Source organism: Telmatherina bonti, assembly GCF_933228915.1.
Source record: "Telmatherina bonti genome assembly, chromosome: 14".
Lineage (NCBI taxonomy): Eukaryota > Metazoa > Chordata > Actinopteri > Atheriniformes > Telmatherinidae > Telmatherina > Telmatherina bonti.
The window spans coordinates 15,006,092-15,024,206 of NC_136612.1; the positions used below are offsets into that span (position 1 = coordinate 15,006,092).

At 37.1% G+C, this 18,115-nt stretch overlaps 2 protein-coding genes across 3 annotated transcripts; both read right to left on the bottom strand.

The window, feature by feature from the left end:
- Window positions 1-1,870: 1,870 nt before the first annotated feature.
- polr2f (RNA polymerase II, I and III subunit F) lies at window positions 1,871-4,343 on the bottom strand. Its single transcript, XM_079252836.1, has 5 exons — window positions 4,210-4,343; window positions 3,984-4,053; window positions 3,748-3,878; window positions 2,934-3,005; window positions 1,871-2,274 (listed from the first exon to the last, which is right to left on the bottom strand). The coding sequence occupies exons 1-5, from the start codon at window positions 4,227-4,229 to the stop codon at window positions 2,184-2,186; spliced, it is 384 nt and encodes a 127-aa protein (XP_079108962.1). The 5' UTR covers window positions 4,230-4,343; the 3' UTR covers window positions 1,871-2,183.
- A 2,623-nt stretch (window positions 4,344-6,966) lies between these two features.
- On the bottom strand, window positions 6,967-17,108 carry LOC306765382 (MICAL-like protein 1). 2 transcript variants are annotated; one of them, XM_079252825.1, is made up of 15 exons: window positions 16,784-17,108; window positions 16,266-16,314; window positions 16,014-16,155; window positions 14,611-14,699; window positions 14,378-14,520; window positions 13,473-14,041; window positions 13,316-13,352; window positions 9,848-10,466; window positions 9,623-9,745; window positions 9,126-9,252; window positions 8,908-8,998; window positions 8,126-8,199; window positions 7,919-8,033; window positions 7,779-7,825; window positions 6,967-7,650 (listed from the first exon to the last, which is right to left on the bottom strand). In XM_079252825.1, the coding sequence occupies exons 1-15, from the start codon at window positions 16,924-16,926 to the stop codon at window positions 7,526-7,528; spliced, it is 2,493 nt and encodes an 830-aa protein (XP_079108951.1). In that variant the 5' UTR covers window positions 16,927-17,108; the 3' UTR covers window positions 6,967-7,525. The 2 variants fall into 2 exon arrangements, with proteins under 2 accessions (XP_079108951.1, XP_079108950.1); XM_079252824.1 differs by having other exon boundaries at window positions 14,611-14,702.
- Between the last annotated feature and the right edge of the window lie 1,007 nt (window positions 17,109-18,115).

The following is an 18,115-nucleotide window of genomic DNA, read 5'->3' on the forward strand; positions in this document are numbered from 1 at the left end:
TAGAAATAACCCAAAAAACCCTTCGGTTAGATCGACTGAGATCTCAGGGTTGGTGAGAGGCATGCAGCAGGTGAAAGAGCAAACAGATGGATAATGATCAGGTGAAAGAGAAAAGGTGACATGACAAGAAGTGGAAAGCTCAAAACAAAACCTCAGAGCATATTAGTTGACCCCTTCCATTTGGCTTGAGGCAACAGGATGGCCTCACACTGTTCGGTGCGGGTGAGTGTCACATGGGTTGCCCTTTCCATCCCATGAGAGCAGTGCAGCATCACCCTGAGGCTGTCTCCTCCAATCAAAAGAGTCATGAATTAAAGCAGTTTTTACAGAAATTAATGACCCGACTTCAGCTTCACTCTGATACAGTGTCGGTACCAGTTGGCTCCTGTCTGATTACACACAGCTGATCCTTGTTTTGGAGTCATCCGTTTTATTCCCACAGATGCATTTTTTAAACTGGGGCTTTATGTTTACGTCTCAGACTGCTAATAAGCTATGAAGATTAAAAAAAAAAAAAACCAACATAAATTCATCCAGCAGAGTAGCAAAATAAAGAATTTCCCAAAACAAAATTGTTAACTCTCTCTCCCTCTCTCAAACATGCAACCCCCCTCCTGTTGTCAGGATGCATTGGCTATCTCTCTGCCTGTGCAACCCATTTCCCCTAAACAATGCCAGGACTGTTCAGCTGCCATATATGTATGTTTGTATGGAGGCAGAGGAGAGATTTACAGTGTCATGACAGCTATACTTCTCCATCAGCTGCAGGCATAAACATACAGCAGCTCCTGAACCTGGAACAAGCTGTGAATATGTCTTCATCAAAGACAAGTGGTCAACCAGGAGAAAACAGAGGTATGAAAATGAAATTGTTTTGGATAAAACTCCCATGAGTTTCAACTTTTCTTTTTTAATTTTGGCTTTCCCCTTTCTTTCAACATCAATTTGAAAGATATTGAAAAGGCCTCACTCAAAAAACCTCTTTTACAAGTTCAGCAGTAGTTGTATGAAAGTGTTTTTATAAATAAAGTTGGCTTGGCTTGTAACAGTGGCCTACATCTGAACTGTATCATCGGATAAAAAGGTTTGTTTACCACCCCAGACAAAAGCAAATTATCATCAGTCAGATCTAGAATAAATAAATAAATCTAGCTAAAACCATAGAGCTCTCAAAGCTGTGCCAACACATCCAGATGATAGTTAAATAATCACAGAATAAGTCAAATTACTTACAAGGGTTAGCATTAGTTTTTCAACATGCATGCAGTAATGCATCCATCCCCATTAAACTACATTTTTTTTCACTCATTTTTCTTTTCTGTTTTTGTCAGAAACACAATTTACTTTGATTAAATCCTGACTTTCCAGTGTTATGTGACAAAAATCACCATTCCAGTCACATAAGATCTCACTAGAGCAGTTTCTGCAATGCTAACATGATCAGGAAAAGAACAGTGTCTAATTTAATGGCCACGTCACAATCTTACTTTTGCTTGACTTATTTGTGAAGGTATTTTAAGTGGAAAATAGATAAATAAAAAAAACAAAAAGCCAACAATTCCTACACCAAAGCTGCATTAATCATAAAGAACAGTAGAAGATTAGCTTTTCTGAAGAGGAGAGATTTACTGAACATGAGTAAAAGTCAATCTGTATGAAAAATTCACTCAAAGATTACTTCAGTCTGTTAACATTAGCCTGTTGCACTGTACTGAAGTTTTTACTGTATTTCTCTACAAAACTTAACAGATGAATTTAACATCAAACCACTGTGGTACAGCTGCTTCCTGAGTGTAACATCAAACTCATTACAAAACTCTTTGATACTTTATAAACTCAAAAACATATGAAAAAGTAGAAAAACAGTAACTAGTAGAAAAGAGTTTATTAATAAGAATAAAACAGTTCTTTTACACGCATCACGTATCTTCACAAACCAAAGTTGGAATACTTATAACATAGGATAATCTTATTAAAATGAAAAAACTCGACTAGAGTCACGTCTCCCTCTGGCTGCTCTTGCACATCAAGTAGTTTTTAAAATGAGTATAATTTACTGCACTCACTGTGTCATCTTAAAGCTATGACGGCTGGTAAGTGATAACTTTCACCTAGTGCTACTTAAGGACAATTTCATGAGTAAACCTTCAGTTTGCCATGTCTGCTGAAATTGTAGAAGTTACTTAATCAGTGATAATGAGCTCATCACAGCCCCAGTCCTCATAACTTCCATCTGGAAGGTACCTCCGGATGATGATAGGAATCTTTCTGCTCCTGTTGGGAAACATACGGGACATTGATGGTAAAACACAATTGTATCAATTATTTTCTTAGATAATCATCAAACAACAAAGATTTCATGCAGTTGTGCTCATATTTATTCATACCCTTTCATTAAATAAGGAAAAAAACAGCTGCCTGTAAAATAAGCTAAAATTTGCTAAAGTAATAATAAATAAAAAAATTATGAAAATCATGACATTATTTTCTAATTCTGGTTCAATAGAAATATTTTTTTTTAAAGCAAACAAATAAGATAATTTATGACATATTACATCACTCGTAAACTAATATTTTGTTGAACAATCCTTTCATGTTTCCGCTACAGTCAGGTGTTTTCTGTTCCTCTCAGTCAGACTTCTGCACCTGTTGACAGGTATTTTGTCCCACTGTTCAACAGAAAAGTGCTCTAATTTTTCCAAACCATTTTGTTTGGTTTTTTTTCTTTCTTCAATTCAGTTAAATGAAAAAACAGTGTCTTATATTGCTAAATTATATTTTTGCAAATTTTGAGTTATTTTTCCTTTTTTAAGTCTCCAGTTATTTGAGTGACTGTTGCAAATTCAGCATTTTCTTTAAAGAAAGGGGATGAATACATATGAGCACAACTGTATATCTATAAAGGAAACAGGACAACAGACATCATGACTTACTTAAGTTCTTTCATTGCTATCTGCAGTGGATCCGTTTCTCCCTCCAACTCCACCATCACAGGAGCACACATGCTGTTGGAATAACAAAAATAATGAAAGCTATAAAGATGCTGTAGAGAAAATTCAATAAAAACATTTGACAGAGGTGCAGTATGAACCCTGTGATGTCTACTTTGGGAATGCAAGTAAAACTAATTATTTCCAAAACTCAACTACAATAAACTCAGATTTGTGATGAATGAGTCACATGGCATCTATAAAAATTGAAGAAAAGAGGATTCAATATATTTTAAGAAAAGATATTTGAAGTACATCCCTAAATATATAAGTAAAGGCAAATGTATAAGAGTATTACACAAGTTAGAAGCTGGAGGGCAGATATGAAACACAGAAATGACACAACCACATCTGTGTGTGTAAACACTTGACTGTGACGATATGCTTTTGTCCATATTCGATTCCGATTTTTTTGGGTGCCGATTCGATTTAAATTGCGATTCTCACAATTCTCCAATATTGATGATTTTTGTAGCTTAAAAACAAACAAAAAAATGTATAACTTTTTTTTTTGCTTGTCACTTTTCTTCATTTCAATGAAAAAAAAACCCAAAAAAAAAACAGTATCCAGACCATCATTCTACTGCTATAATGCCCAAGAAGACAAGTAAAAAGTTCAGTAAAAACAGTAAAAATGACAAAAAAAAATTTATAGTGCATAATTTTATTTATTTGGGGAAAAAAATCGATTTTAAAATTGTGAAGAAAAAAATCTCGATTTTCGGATTCGATTTTCCCACCCCTTAAAAACACTCACGCAATCTGGAGAGCTCGGGTCCCCAGCACCCTGGCCCTCTCATATTTGGTCATATACGGCGTTGTGATCCTCTTCTGGTTTGCTTGCTGACCCTCTCCTGCAGGTAAGATCTGCACATTCTCCTGATCATCCTAAAAACCAGAGCAAAACACGCCGAGTAGAACCAAATGATCAGATTAACTCTAAAAAGCATCTAGTTAAACTGTTCTCTCCATGTCAGAGGCAAGAAAACTTACATCTTCCGCGTTTTCAAGATCATCTAACCCTTCATCCTCCTCGGCGTCATCAAAATCTCCGTCATCGAAGCTGCAATTAAACAATATTTATCTTTAAAGGTCGGACAGGCTGATGAATGTCCTGCCTGCTAACAGGCTAAACGCTAGTTATCTCTAACATTAGCTAATGGTTGCTTTTGTAAGCAAGCAGCCTGATATAGCCTTTCAGTACTGTATCAATACTTACTTGTCTTCGTTATCGGACATCTCTTAATTTAAAGATTTTGTTTTTTCCTAATAAATTCTTAGAATTGAATGTTTTCAGCTTCACTTTTGGTTGTCAACATGAACCCACATGAGCACTCAGTAGGCTGAACTTCCGGTGCCTTAGAAAATGTACCGGGTGGTGAATTGGATACGCAGCTTTCGTTCCGCCGTCCTCTTTCTTCTTCATCTAAGATTTTCATCCCGAATCCAAAGCGTCCCTTTACTTCCACCTTCTGGTGATAGTTAACTACTACAATTTACTGTCAACCTTAATGGCTACCATATCGCTCCAGTGTAGATTTTTCCCTTCTGCTCCAGACACCAACACATTGAGATATCTTCTATAAGTTCTCTCTGTTTCGTATTTATTTTATTTTATTTTCCTGCCTTTGGTGTTGATGACGTTTTTTTAATTAACCCTATACAATCACCTTTCCCCTCTGTTTGGTTTAATGCTAATAACAATATTAATATATTTTATCCGACTGTCTCTGGTGCAATTAAACGCACCATCTCGATATATATTGATACCGTTTAATAATAACTTGTCAGGAGTGCCCAGCGGTCCTCGAAGGCCACAGTCCTGCTGGTTTTCGATGTAACCCTGTTTCAACCTACCTGACTTCCATTAAATGGATCCAACAGTCAGTAAAGTTCTTCGCAATGTGTGATTAGTTTGAGTCAGGTGTGTTAACTTGGAACAGGGATATATCAAAAACCTGCTGGACAGCAGCTCTTGAGGGTCGACTTTGGGCACCTCTAACTTAGACATAGTCTCTGCACTGTCAAGACATAAACAACCACACATTCTCCACCTTTATTGCATGTTTAAACATCTGTGACAAATCATTAAAAATCTATTCAGTTGAATTAGGACTAGTAAAGAGACACAGATGACAGCATGGACACAATACTGTATTATTTTAACCAGAAGACAATTGTTAAATGAGTTGCATATCCTTACTAAACTGGTACAGTAAGTATAAGTGTAATTAGTGAGTAATAATATGATCATTCCAAATGTATCTATATGCTGTAAAAGCTCACCATTTAAAGCATGGGGTGTATTCATTACGTTGCAGCTATACAGGGTGGGCCAGATTAGCATTTTTACAGAAATCCTTAAGCAAGCTTAGTGGTTCAAATAGGTTATTTAGAAACACTAATTATTTTACTAATATAGTAACAGCTATATATTTACAAGCCTCTAATAAGTTTGGCATATTATATCTGGATTTGATACAAAGAACCAAAAGCAGATAAAAAATCACTTTTTCACCCAATTTGTGTTCTGCCACTATCATACAATTTGTGGTTTTCCTACTATTTCACATCTGAAAATGGTCTGTAAGGGCATTTCATATCAATTATTTCTGAGCGGTCTGTGTTTTAATTACACTATAGGCAATGCCTCATAGCGTTCTCTGCTTTGAGAATCAGAAGAACTGTTTAGTGAACCAACAGCTTCCCACAAGAGGTCCACAGATGAGTAAAACATGCAAAATTATGATGTTTATTGTTAATTTAAGGAAGCTCTATAAGTAATGATTTTAACATAATTTCCTTTTAGGTCTTTATTTGTCACTACTTCTTCAACTGAATAATAATACTCCATGCCATTAAATGCACAGTGGGTGTCCAACTCACTGTGTGAAACTTGTTGTGCAGCTTTCTGATGGATATTACTTTAACAAAAATCTAAAGCAATGGTGCAGTTTGTCTACTTTTGTAGACATTTTTTTTTACAAAACATTACTGTCTAATAGTTATTATTTTGAGAGGAAATTTGAGTCCCCGCTGACCAGGTTACCAGGCTACATTGCAGTCCTTCTTGAAATGATTGATGGCAACATAGAATTCTAATGTTGAGTTGAAAATGGTCAAAGAAGCGTGTGATTCGAAGATTAAATTAAAAATTTACAATATTAATTAGGCTCAAATAATCATGAAATTTTCTAGGTTTGAGTTATTTTAGATGAAGAAAGACTGACTTTCCTTGGGTCCCGTTAGCTTAGTGTCGGGTAAGACACGGACTGCTCATATGTACCTCATTCACCAAAACACTGAAATCTCTCTTAGTGAGAAACTAGTCAGGATAAGCATGAACAGAAGAAAACAAAATAAAGTTTCTGTTGTGTAAAAAAAAAAATTAATGTAATGTCTTACAAAATGCAAGTTTTGCAGCCAAAATACGCATGTTATTTACAAGAGTTCATATACATACATTTGAAGTCTCTTCTGACTATAGTATTAACTCTAATAGATGTAGAAATTCTAGAAACTAGAGGTAAAAACTTGGTTAAGCTGGATTAGGGAGGCTATTTTAACTAAAAGGTACCATCATGAAACTGAACTATAATGATATAACTAGTTGCTTTAATGAATATTAACTACTATGGTCATTTATGCCATTTGGGAATCCTACTAAATATACATTGATTTGGAACAAGAGAGAAAACTGTTTTTTAAAAAATGGGTATAAAAGTGCATTTAGTCCCTCAGATGCAAAACACCCTAAATAATAAACAAAATAAAATGATGTTTTACATATTACAAATAATCTACTATTGAAAAAGATTATTTATTGTGAATAAATTCTAACCAAGTATTTGTATAGTAAACAGATTCTGGAATTAGGAGTCTCTAAAACAGTGAATTTGGAAGTGAAATATCAGACTCTAAAGCAAATTACAGCATATTTAATTTGCCAAATTGCAATTTTAGAAATGTTTAATACAAACAAACAAACAAACACTTAATAAGAAAAATGCAATAATATAATGGATCGTTTAAAAAGTTCAGGGTGATATCTTTTGGTCACATTTCCAATTAAATTAAATTTGGGGACTCACATTTCCTAACATAACTCTGATTAAAGTGCAATGTATTAAAAATGTTTTTTTCTAAAATTTAAAGGCAAGATTCAGCCACAGAGGCTTGAAACGTCTCAATATAAAATGATTTATACAACAAATAAACATTTTAACTGGTATATGTATTTTTAGGAAAAATTAAAGGACCATGGATTTTTTAATCTTTGCACACAAGGAAAAACACTCCGAACACTCCCATCCATTTCCAACCTGATCAGTACACGGTGCAACGATACTTACAGGCAAGCTGAGAGCGTTTCAGCTTTTTGAAGCGGCTGTACTGAACCCCAAAACATGCTCAATATTTCAGGCACAAGCTGCAACTCAGACTCAGCATCAGCACGAATACTGAGGATATCAAAATAATCTAGATTCATCGGGAAAAAAAAGGTTAAAATCAAAAACTTGTGGGAAAAGATGTTTTCAGCTCTTCTTCTCCTCACAGTTTTTACTGTTTTCTGTTTTAGGGTTCAGGATTTTAAACACTTTTGCAGGCTTGAATTTTCCTTTTGATTTCTTGACCTCTTTAAATCCATCCTGTTGGAAGTCTAGGGGGAAAAGGGAGATCATAATAAACAACGGCAAATTAATCCCAAGGGATTTCAATTCAAATCTGTGCTGCGGACATCTAAACGGAGCTGCAGAGTAACTGTGAGGGAAAAAGTTTATTTCTCACCTTTGTTCTTCATCTTGTCGTTCCAAACCATATCTTCTTCTCTTTCCCTAATGAAAAAGTAAAGCAGCACTTCACATTTATATCCATGAATATGATGCAAAAAGTTGTTTGGTTTTTTTTTTTTGGGGGGGGGGGGGTACCTCTGTCTGTCCTGATCCAAGCTGCTGATGATCTGATTCCTCTGTTCAATGATGGCGACCAGCTCATCCATCAGCTGCTGCTCCCGACCGCGATCCTCTGGACTCCACTCGCTCTCTGAAAATGAACAAAAAGAACAAAAGCTTTACTCAGAGAGGACTTTTTAAACATATGAGCTGACAAGCTGATCCACGCTGTGATGTACTGACCGGGCTTATTGAGGAGACATCTGAGCTCATACTCCACATCTGCTTGTCTGTCCTCTAATTTTTGCTGTTTTGTCCTGAGAAAAAAAAACACAAAACATAAAGTTATTTCCTCTCAATGCTCTGAAAGCTGTTCAGGGTAGAAATGACAGGTGAAATGAGGAATGAGAACAAATAGAGCAGAGGTTCTCATCCTTTTTTCAACACAATACCCCTTTACCCCACTACCCCTGTTTTTTCAAAGTCTTTCAAAGTATTTTTGGTTTAGAAAAACATGAAATAAAGCACTTTGTCATTTGTGTTTGTTTCATTAAACTTTAACCACATCTCTACTACGCTTTAACCAGGACTCCGTTGTTTGCGTTGTCAAGGCGACAGTGACTGACGGATGTGATTTGGCTTGGTTTCTTTTTTTAAATTTATTTATTTTATTTTTTTTGTGATTTGACTTGTTACGTGTGGGGTTCACGTCAGAATGTGGGATTTTGGGAGGAATGAAATGGTGTAAATCTAAACATAAATTCAGTTTATGAATTTAAACTTCCATTTGTTGAAATATATTAAATATTTGTACAACATTGTATTTATATATATATATATATTTTTTTTTATCTAAGGATGTTTTAAAGATAACATAAAAAGATATATGTTTTCCAAAAATTTCCCGTACCCCCTGGAATACCTTGAAATACTCCCAGGGGTACGCGTACCCCCATTTGAGAAATAGTGATATAGAGAATAACATATTGTGTTATCAGAACCAATCCTTTGGTTAGTTTACTTACAGATAGACCAGTTCTGTATCTTTACGTGACAGAACTTGACGGTCATGGACAAGAGAGATCCACTCTGTTAGCATCTGCTCCTCTTCTTTACCTAGAATTAAAAAGTGGATAAATGAGACAGAACATTTCTTGCATTTCTGCTAAAATCACCACAATAACAGGGATTTTGTCACAGTAATTCTATGTAAAACTTCTCAGTAAGGAAGAGTGACTTGTACCCTTTTTACAGTCTCTGAGACCCCTCTCCAGTTGGACTCCTCGTTGTTCAAGTGCGTCCAGATGTCTTCTCAGGTCTCTCATCTGCACCTGCAGGTCTTCCAGGGAAACATCCAGATCCGTCTGCACCTGTCCAGCAAAATAAATCACTCAAAAGTCAATGCTGTTCTTAATCTCCAATACTTTAACTTTGACAGTGAGTACAGCAGGGAAGTTTAGCTCCAGTGATCGAGGGCCACAGTCCTGCAGGTTATTTAATCCCTGCTCCAACGCACTTGACTCAAATTAATGAGACATTGTGCAGAACTTGCTGGGTCAATTTAATTTGAGTCAGGTGTGTGTTGGCGTAGTCCTGCAGGACTGTTGACCTTGAGGACCGGCTTTGAACACCACTGGAGTATAGTCATTGTCATCGAGGTTATTTATAACAGATTAGGCCGCCTCATGTTTGGATTCTTTCTATTTTTTGTGGTGGTGGGGTTTATTTCAGCCACCATACCTTCCTTTTGATGAGAGGGAAACCATGGCCAGGAGCAGGGCCCCGGCTGGATGACACGTCCTGATAAGTCTTTGATTTGGACATTTCAGCTTTCCGATCAAAAGGATTTTCTTTACAGGCTGGCTAAAACCAGAAAAACAAGAAGAGAAAAGCGTGTTTAGGAATCCATGCACATGGTTGTAAATATTTACATTTGATAGAATCTTCAGTCGCTTGTGGTCATACCTTACTTTGACACGATGTGACAGATTTATCCTTTAGCCTGACAGGCACAGAGTTAGTCTGAGAGTGATCAGCTGTGATAGCTGGAACAGAAAGACTTCTGGGTAATATGTGACTATCTGCTGCAGTGGAGCCGAGTTCTGCTGCTGTATCTGTCTCATCTGATGATTCAGTCTGATTACCGTCTCTGGATAGTCCATCCAATGTCCCCACCATGCTTGTAACTACAGAAACGTCTTTCAGTGGGTCAGCTGCAGCATCCTTACCTCCCTCTCTGAAAAGTGCTTTCTGCTCAGATTCAAAAGAAGGATTTTTGGCATCGCTTGAACAAACCACAGCATGACTGTCCTCGTTGTTCTCTGAATGGACAGCAGCCACTGAAGGTTTGCTCTGGTTGGCAGACTCCGGTTTAGCAGCCTCCTCCTGAGTGTCCTCAACCTCTTCCTCCTCCTCAAATGGATTAGGAGGAGGCATTTTGGGTCTGTTTGATGACACCTGCAGGGCGGAGACAGATTTGGATCGAGGAAGAGGGACAGGAGCTGGAGCTGGAGGCAGCTGCGTCCAGGGTCCTGGATGCACGATGGTCATCCAGGGATGGTTGGGTTTCACTTTAGGGCTTGTCCTGGTTATTGTGGTTCCATGAGGAGAAAGAAAGGTGATATGTTGTCAAAAGTTTGTGTGTTTTCAGCACAGTCCAGAAGCAAAACTGTACAGTAAGTTACTTCTTTATGCCAGTGTTACGTATGTTATATGTAGGGAATTTAATTCAATTCAATTCCACTTTATTTATATAGCATCAAATCACGGCAATGCCATCTCAAGACGCTTTCCAGACAGAAAAAAAGGACATAATGAAGGCCAATTCATAATAGCCCATATAAGGAAACCAACAGATTGAGTTGGAGGCTCCAACTCAATCTCCCATCCTGAGCAAGCACACTGGCGACAGTGGGAAGGAAAAAACTCCCTTTTAACGGGATGGAAACCTCCAGCAGAACCCGGCTCAAGGACAGGCAGGGATGCACAGATACCGATATCAGTATAGATATTAGTTCAATACCACGTGTGTGTACTCATACTTGGTATTAATAAAAGTGTACCGATACCACAACCGACACCTGATACCACACTAGTCAAGCAAGCGCAGATGTGTTTAATGACATGCGTCGGACATGTTTTATAAGAAATAAATGCCTTGAATGTTAAAATGTATTACTTTTTGTTACACTAAAAACTAGATCTTTGTTTCAAAATCCCACATGTATAGCTGTATTTAGGTAAAATGTGCCAAATCAAAATAAAACTTGTTGAAATTGTTAGATCTATAATGTTATTATATTTGTATTGGTGAGGTAACTTCAGAAAGGATGGGTCATTTATTACAACCTAATGAGATCTTACACAGTTATAACAGCAATAATAACCATGGTCACAATAATGTTCACATAAACAGATTTGGTATCTGCAAATATCGGTATCGGTAGATATTTAAATTTCAGATATCAGTATCGGATCAGAACTTGCAAAAAGTAGATCGGTGCATCCCAAGTTATTTTGATTTTTTTTTTTCCAATTTTTGGCCATAACTATGTTATACTGTGGACTGATCTGAGCTCTGATGGCCAGTTTGCACTCATTTGTGAAACTGTTTAGATTTATTCAACTTTCAAAATGGAAAGATCTTCAATTAAGTCACAAAAAAAAAGAAAAAAACTTTTTACTTATTGAGAGAAAAAAAAGATCCAGGGTTAGATTAAATATGAATGACATTATTTGTCATATCATGGCTGAATAACTTTTTAACAGCATTCTTTTGCTTTATTGAGGTTTGCAGGGATTTGTTCATCCAGTTTTTCTCAGGGTCCATCAGTCTAGGTTAAGGTCTGGACTTCGAGTCAAGTCAACACCTTGATTATTTTCTTTTTCAGTCATTCTGTTGTAGTTCTGCTGCTGTGTTTAGGATCATTGTCCTGTATCATGACCCACTTTCAGCCAGGTTTTGAGACAAATGACCTTGTGTTTGACTAGAATATTTTGATATATCGAGGAGATCATGGTTGACTCGATGACTGTAAGGTATTGAGGACATGTTGCTGTAAAACAAGTCCACATCATCAACCCTCCACCACCGTGCTTAACAGTTGGTATGAGGGGATGGTGCTGATGCAGAATGTGACCAAACATCTCCACTTTGTCATAAAGACTGCTCCAGAGGTCTTGTTGTTTGTTCAGATGAAACATTACAAACCTATGTGTGACAGAGTGGATGAAACTCTAACTGTTAATCATTTGTCCCCTACATTTACCTCTCATCACATACGGTCCTTTAACTTTACTCTGTTATTTCTGTTGCCATGGAAGCTTGCTACACTTACTATCCCAGTTTCTTTATGTTAGTATTGTGTTGCATTTGTCATCTTATTAATATTTAACATTGTTCTTTGTTTGAATCCACCTTGCAGGGTAGGTGTTGGGGAGTGGCCAACCCAGCACTTCCTCATTTCAGATGTGATTAACTTTACAGATTAGCTCATTGGGTAAAACCAAGAGGAGCATTTCCTTTTATCTGTAGTTTCTTTATTTAAATGTGTGATTTATTTTCATGTCAGATATTCAAACTGGTATTTTTTGTGCTGTTTCTTTGTTTATTAATGTTGGTGTAAAATAAGATTACTGGGGATAGTGATATAGGGAAATGATATAGGCTAAATTAGAGCAATCATGTTTTTAATTGTGTATATAAGTTGCCAGTTTTGGGAGCTTGTGAAAGAGAGGAAAGATGTGAAACTTGTCACAGATTTCCAGATGGGCTTTAGGATTATACCATGGACAACTGATGGAGAATAAAACCTTACGCAAAGCTGTGTTCTTCTAGTATATCTCAAACAAGTCATTATTGTTCAGTTGCTCTGTAATAGTGCTGTTATTAACTTTAATAACCTAACAAAGGCCTGGAGAGTCTGAGATGTAGCTCCTTTTTTATATGACCATGTGATTAACTTGCTGGAAAATGTTTTGAATGGTTTCTTTTTGTGAACAATGTTTCTCACTGTAAAATGTGTTTGTAAATGACCATATAACACTTCCAGATTAAAGCGCAGCAACCAGTTCTTTCCTATAATCGTTGCTGTTGCCTCTCCTCTTTGTGTTAACACACTGATCAGCTTCTGATCAGAAAAATACAACTACAGTTTTTATAGAGGCACTCACACTGACAATGATCAATTAGTGCAAATAGCAGCACTTGACTACTATTTGTCCTCCTGTTTCTAACTTCTTTTCCACAAGTGACTTCCATTCTTTAGTTTACAATGAGTTCAGTAATGAGGCAGTTTAATATCTCGTGTTGTTGTTAATCTGAGGTTAATCTACTTTATGTTACATCCAGATAAAGACCAGATGCATTTTTATTATCTGGAACCTAACACCAGTGCATGTGGAGGAGAATAGACGAACTCTTTCTGTACTTACGTTTGAGAAGAACCAGGTGTGGATTTAGGCTGGTTGTCTGACACGGCAGCAAACAGAAAGGAAGAAAGAAACTATCTCTGTCATTGCAAATAAATATGGGCAGAAGTGGCAGTGTTCTAAGTATAAAAGGATAAATACTACTGATTATATTGTTTACCTGCAGTCGGGGATTCACTCATTGTTTGGAGGGTTTTGATCCTGGGTGCAGGAACAGGAACTACAGAGGAGTCCAAGCTTCGCCTGGGTGCTGGAACCGGTCGAATATTTCTTTCTGTTTCTTGTGCACAGGATGATGAGAGCTCAGAGGTCTTTGCTGCTTTTAACTGCACTTTACTGGTCACCACAGAGGCTATAAGTCTGTTTTCTCCAGCTCCTCTCCCAGCCCTTTCTTTAATAGTTGGTTGGGGATGAGGAGGAAGTCCAACGAACAGGTTTTCTCTGTCTCTCACCTCTCTGCTTCTTTCTGTTTGTGTTTTATTGACCAGTCTTCCCTGTGACTCTGTCTTTGGAGCGTAATGAGGCACACTGGTGATAGCCACTCCACTCAGAGAGTAGAAACCTGCCTGAACCTTACATTTGGTCCGATTATCAGTGGATCTGGTTTCCTGATTGATGTCACGACAAGCAGTTTTGCTGTTTGTTACATGATAAGCACAGATCAAGGAGCCAGTATCACTTCCCTGTGTGTATGATTCTGGTAAAAGAGTGCAGTCGCACACTTTACACCTAAAAGACAAACATTAAAATTAGCTGCTGTAAAATCACGAACGCACTCTGATGGTTTAACAACTCAGAGATTATACTCCAAATGCATCACAGCATGTTAGATCATCAATTAAGAAAGCAGCAAAATAAATGAATTCTTCTCTGCAGTTTTAAGCCTGAGAACATTCCTGCAAATACAGTCATTGCTGTGCATGAATGTCAAACATGACCAGCAGTCACTTGAGAGGCGTTAGAAACGCATTCTTCAGTGTGAAAAGCAGAGTTTTTCTGATGAGAGCGGAGGCTGAATCTGGATGTATGCCGACGCAAACAGAAGCAGTAAAAAACAAGCCTTACCTGAAGCAGCTACGATGGTAAACCTTTCCATCGATCAGGTGTCTCTGTATGAGGTGGACAGGCTTGAAACACAAACTGCACACTGTTTGCGTCCTTGTGGTAGCTGAATTATCCTCTTTGTTGGTTTCCAGATAAGTCGAGCTCTGAAAGGAGAAGGGAAACCAGCCCAGTGAAATGTTTAAAATAGCAGTTGAGATTAGATGGAGGAAAAAAAAAAGGTTGTGACTCATTACCTGTAAATGTTTCTGACCATCAGGAGTTTTGTTGCTCTTTGTGATGTTGTTTAAGACAGCGACATGCGGTGACCATGATCGAGAGGGACCTGCTGAGAAGAAATGCAGAGATTTACAAATGAAACCTGAATCATGTCTGAAACTTTTGTCCACATGATGAAGTAAATATATTACAATACATCAAAAATGCAGTCAATGTTGTAGAAGGCAAAAGTTATTCATTATTTATAATTTATATATAATTTATTTATAGTAAATTATTGAACAATTATAAATAGTTGATAAGATCATAGTTTGTTTTAACTCTAGAACTGTCTTGATAGTTGATAAAAAAAAATAAGATTTATGAGAATTTTAACACAAGCCTCCGTCTGCTTTTTGCTAAAGATTGCAGATGAGACCAAATTAGAACAATGAAATGATCAATAATGTATTTGCAAAATGGAAACACAGTGTTTATAATGGTTTGAGACTGCATTAAGGCATCAGAGCTCGTTTGGCCTTTTACCACTAATGGACCAATGATCAATCTGCAAATTATTTCCAGAAAAAGGCCAGACTGTGAATGGAGTTTACAGGAAGTGAGTTGCACACAAACACAACAGAAATTGTCTTTAAATCTGTTTAAAAATACAATATTTCTAATATTTCTAACAGGAGCAAATGATGCACTGATGTAATGGCATTTTTTTTAAAATCTGCTTTTCCATGGATTGATTTATATCCAGTTGAGTACAGACCAGGAATTAAAAGAAAGGCAGATGAAGTCAGATAAAGGCAGCAAAAAGCCATGGGAGGGCTGCAGCAACTTAGACTTGCTCAACATTTTTAAGATGGAGACAAAACTGTAAAATGTGCTTAAAAGTGTTTCAGCTAGATTTCACTTTTTTTTTTGTCCCTATTTGTTTTGGACTTTGTAGCAAATCCTGTAATATGATGTGGAGATTTTATTAAAATTGACACGCTGAACCTTGCAGGTAGAGTAAAGTGAATGTTTTGGAGTAACTGAGTCAAAGTTATGACCTGTTTTCAACTGAAATGTTGTGGAGGGAAGCAAAGTAAAGAATACATGTAAGAAGTTTTAGCAAAACCGAAGGGTTGAAGCTATTATGTACAGAGAAATGCAATAATAGGCGTCTGAGGTGATAGGCAGGACTGATCATTAGTTTTTCCTGCATTAGGAGGTCATATGAAAGCAAAAGTTTACATCATTTATATATGCAATTTTATAGAGTTTTCATCAATAAACACTATATTATAAGGATTTACATTTGTTAAACACCCAGAAACCAACGGATAAATAGAAATTTGGTTGTTGTCCTGCTGTGTGATTCTATTTAAGATAACTAAAGATTAAAAAAAAAAAGAAAAAAAAAAAAAGAAACAGTTCAAAATCAACACACCACATGACTTCCTGTTGAAGAAGTAGTAGAACTGTGAGAGGTAGGTGATAACACTTAGGCAGTCTGGCACCTTGGAGGATACCACATCTTTTGCATCCATCAGTGCTGGGATCCCCAGTTTTGTTTCTGCGACCTCAAAGGCCTACACACCCCAAAAAATGAAAAGAATACTGAGATTATTTATTTGTCACTTTGATTCATCGTTACAGTAAAGAAACAACCCATCAAATTAAGTGTTAGCTTGTGACTCACCAGTTTGTTATTTTGATAAGCATTGTCTTTGGAGAGGGAACTGAAATCTCTGAATCAGGATGAAGACAACGGAGAGATGATTAAAAGACACAATCACCAACAAAATGTTAGTCTCTTTATATGTGAGGAATTATTAGTTATAAAGCATTGCACAAGCAAAATGAATGAATTAAAGGTCAGACTGTTGCTCCGAGGTAAATGCTGACAGGTAACAGACTAGAACAAACCAGCTGATCCCATTAAACTAGACATGAAAAGGTTAAGGAGAAAGACAGGAGAGATTAAGACAACAGATAAGTCCCAGACAGGGCAGCCATGCAGGTCCTCTGCTCAGATTAGACATGATGTAAATCTAAAGAGATCCCAATCTCGACGCAGGGGTCACATAACAAGCAGCCTGTATTGTTTACTAAGTCAAAAGTCCAAAAGCATGTTGCAAAATTACACACACTGGAGAAAACTTTGAGCTTGTTGTCCTAAAGTTGGCAGAGAATATCTGGATATTCTAGTGTACTTACATCAAGTCAGGTCGGTGCTTGTGGATGATGGCACAAAACGCTAGTCCATCACTGAATGAGGTGGACATGTTCTTTATTTCCACACTGGGGTAATTGGCGCATGTGACGCGGCACCACTCTTGCAGAGCTTTCGCTGATGCCATTTCTTGAGCAAAATGTGCGGTGCAGACAGCGTAAACATGGCACTCTACGAGACAGACGTCAAATGAAGCCGGGGAGGTTGGGTTTTTGTGTGGCGAGCACAGGAAGCAAGCGTCTTCTCTACCTTTGCAACTATTTCTTTCCACAAGACCTTCAGTCGAGACATGTGAGTCGGCTGGTTGAATCTGCAGGAAGGAAGGAAGTTAAGTTACCCCCCCCCCCCCCCCCCCCCCACCCCCTTTCTGGGTGTTTTTTTCTGCCAAATAAAAACAATAGGTTCCCCCGCTGCGCATATGTAGAGCAACTTTGCGGCGTTTTTAGGAACAATTAAAGTCTCACGCGGCTCTTCTCGCGTTGAGTCCGTTTCTTCAGCACAGACTACCAAAGACTTTCACGTTAAAGTGAACAAGTGTAAAAAATACGTCCAAGACAACAAATACTCCAGGTCCAGTTTTAGACAAGCGGTGAATAAAATCCCGTTACTTGCCGCGCTCGTTCTTTTTGTGCTTCATAATCAATGACATTATCAATAGCTGCCGCTAGAGGGAGACACAGCGTTATTGCTGCTCTATAATTAGGTAGGGAAGGTTTCTTATTACAATGTTTTTTCTCTGTTGCAAACATAGCATATGTTTTCTAGTTACTAAGTCATAATTAAATAGCATATTCTTTTTTTATGGCAACAATATTCTTTATGCTTTCTGCAAACTGACTGTAAGTTTAACTAAATTTCCATCAGTGGAAAATGATAATGTTTAAATGTTTGCAATTCATGAGAAAATTTAGTTTACATTTCATCTCGTTAATGGACATTTAAAGATCTTGTATTTATATGTGAATTAAAGTATTTTTTTATGAGTGCTTACGGTCTAACAATCAAGTTAGAGTTATAAAGCTGGTCAGTGATGGAAGAATAACTAAATTAAATGTTTGTAGGAACGAAATAAAAGTAAACCTACTTCTATACTGTGAACATATTATAAAGACAATGTGGACATATAGATGGAAATCTTGTTGAAATAGGTCTTCAACTTCCGCTGTGCTTTTATTTCACACTTGTTGAAAAGTGAAGACTATTAGAAATAGTCATCCTAGAACAGCTATATCTATTCAAAATAACAGTTTCTAAAATCTTTATTGATATTATTAATCTTACCGTATTCCTATTTTTGTTTTGGGCTTATTTGGTTA

Bases quoted from the DNA above. Each gene is read 5' to 3' on its own strand.
- LOC306765382 (XM_079252824.1), bottom strand. From the start codon at position 16,926: ATGGCATCAGCGAAAGCTCTGCAAGAGTGGTGCCGCGTCACATGCGCC. The intron at 9,746-9,847 runs GTATGACCACAA...TTCTGGTTTTAG, and splicing joins TCACATCGTGTCAAAGTAAG to CCAGCCTGTAAAGAAAATCC. The intron at 9,253-9,622 runs GTATGGTGGCTG...TTTGCTGGACAG, and splicing joins TCCCTCTCATCAAAAGGAAG to GTGCAGACGGATCTGGATGT.
- polr2f (XM_079252836.1), bottom strand. From the start codon at position 4,229: ATGTCCGATAACGAAGACAA. The intron at 4,054-4,209 runs GTAAGTATTGAT...GTTTAATTGCAG, and splicing joins ATGTCCGATAACGAAGACAA to CTTCGATGACGGAGATTTTG. The intron at 3,879-3,983 runs GTAAGTTTTCTT...TCTGGTTTTTAG, and splicing joins ATCTTGAAAACGCGGAAGAT to GATGATCAGGAGAATGTGCA.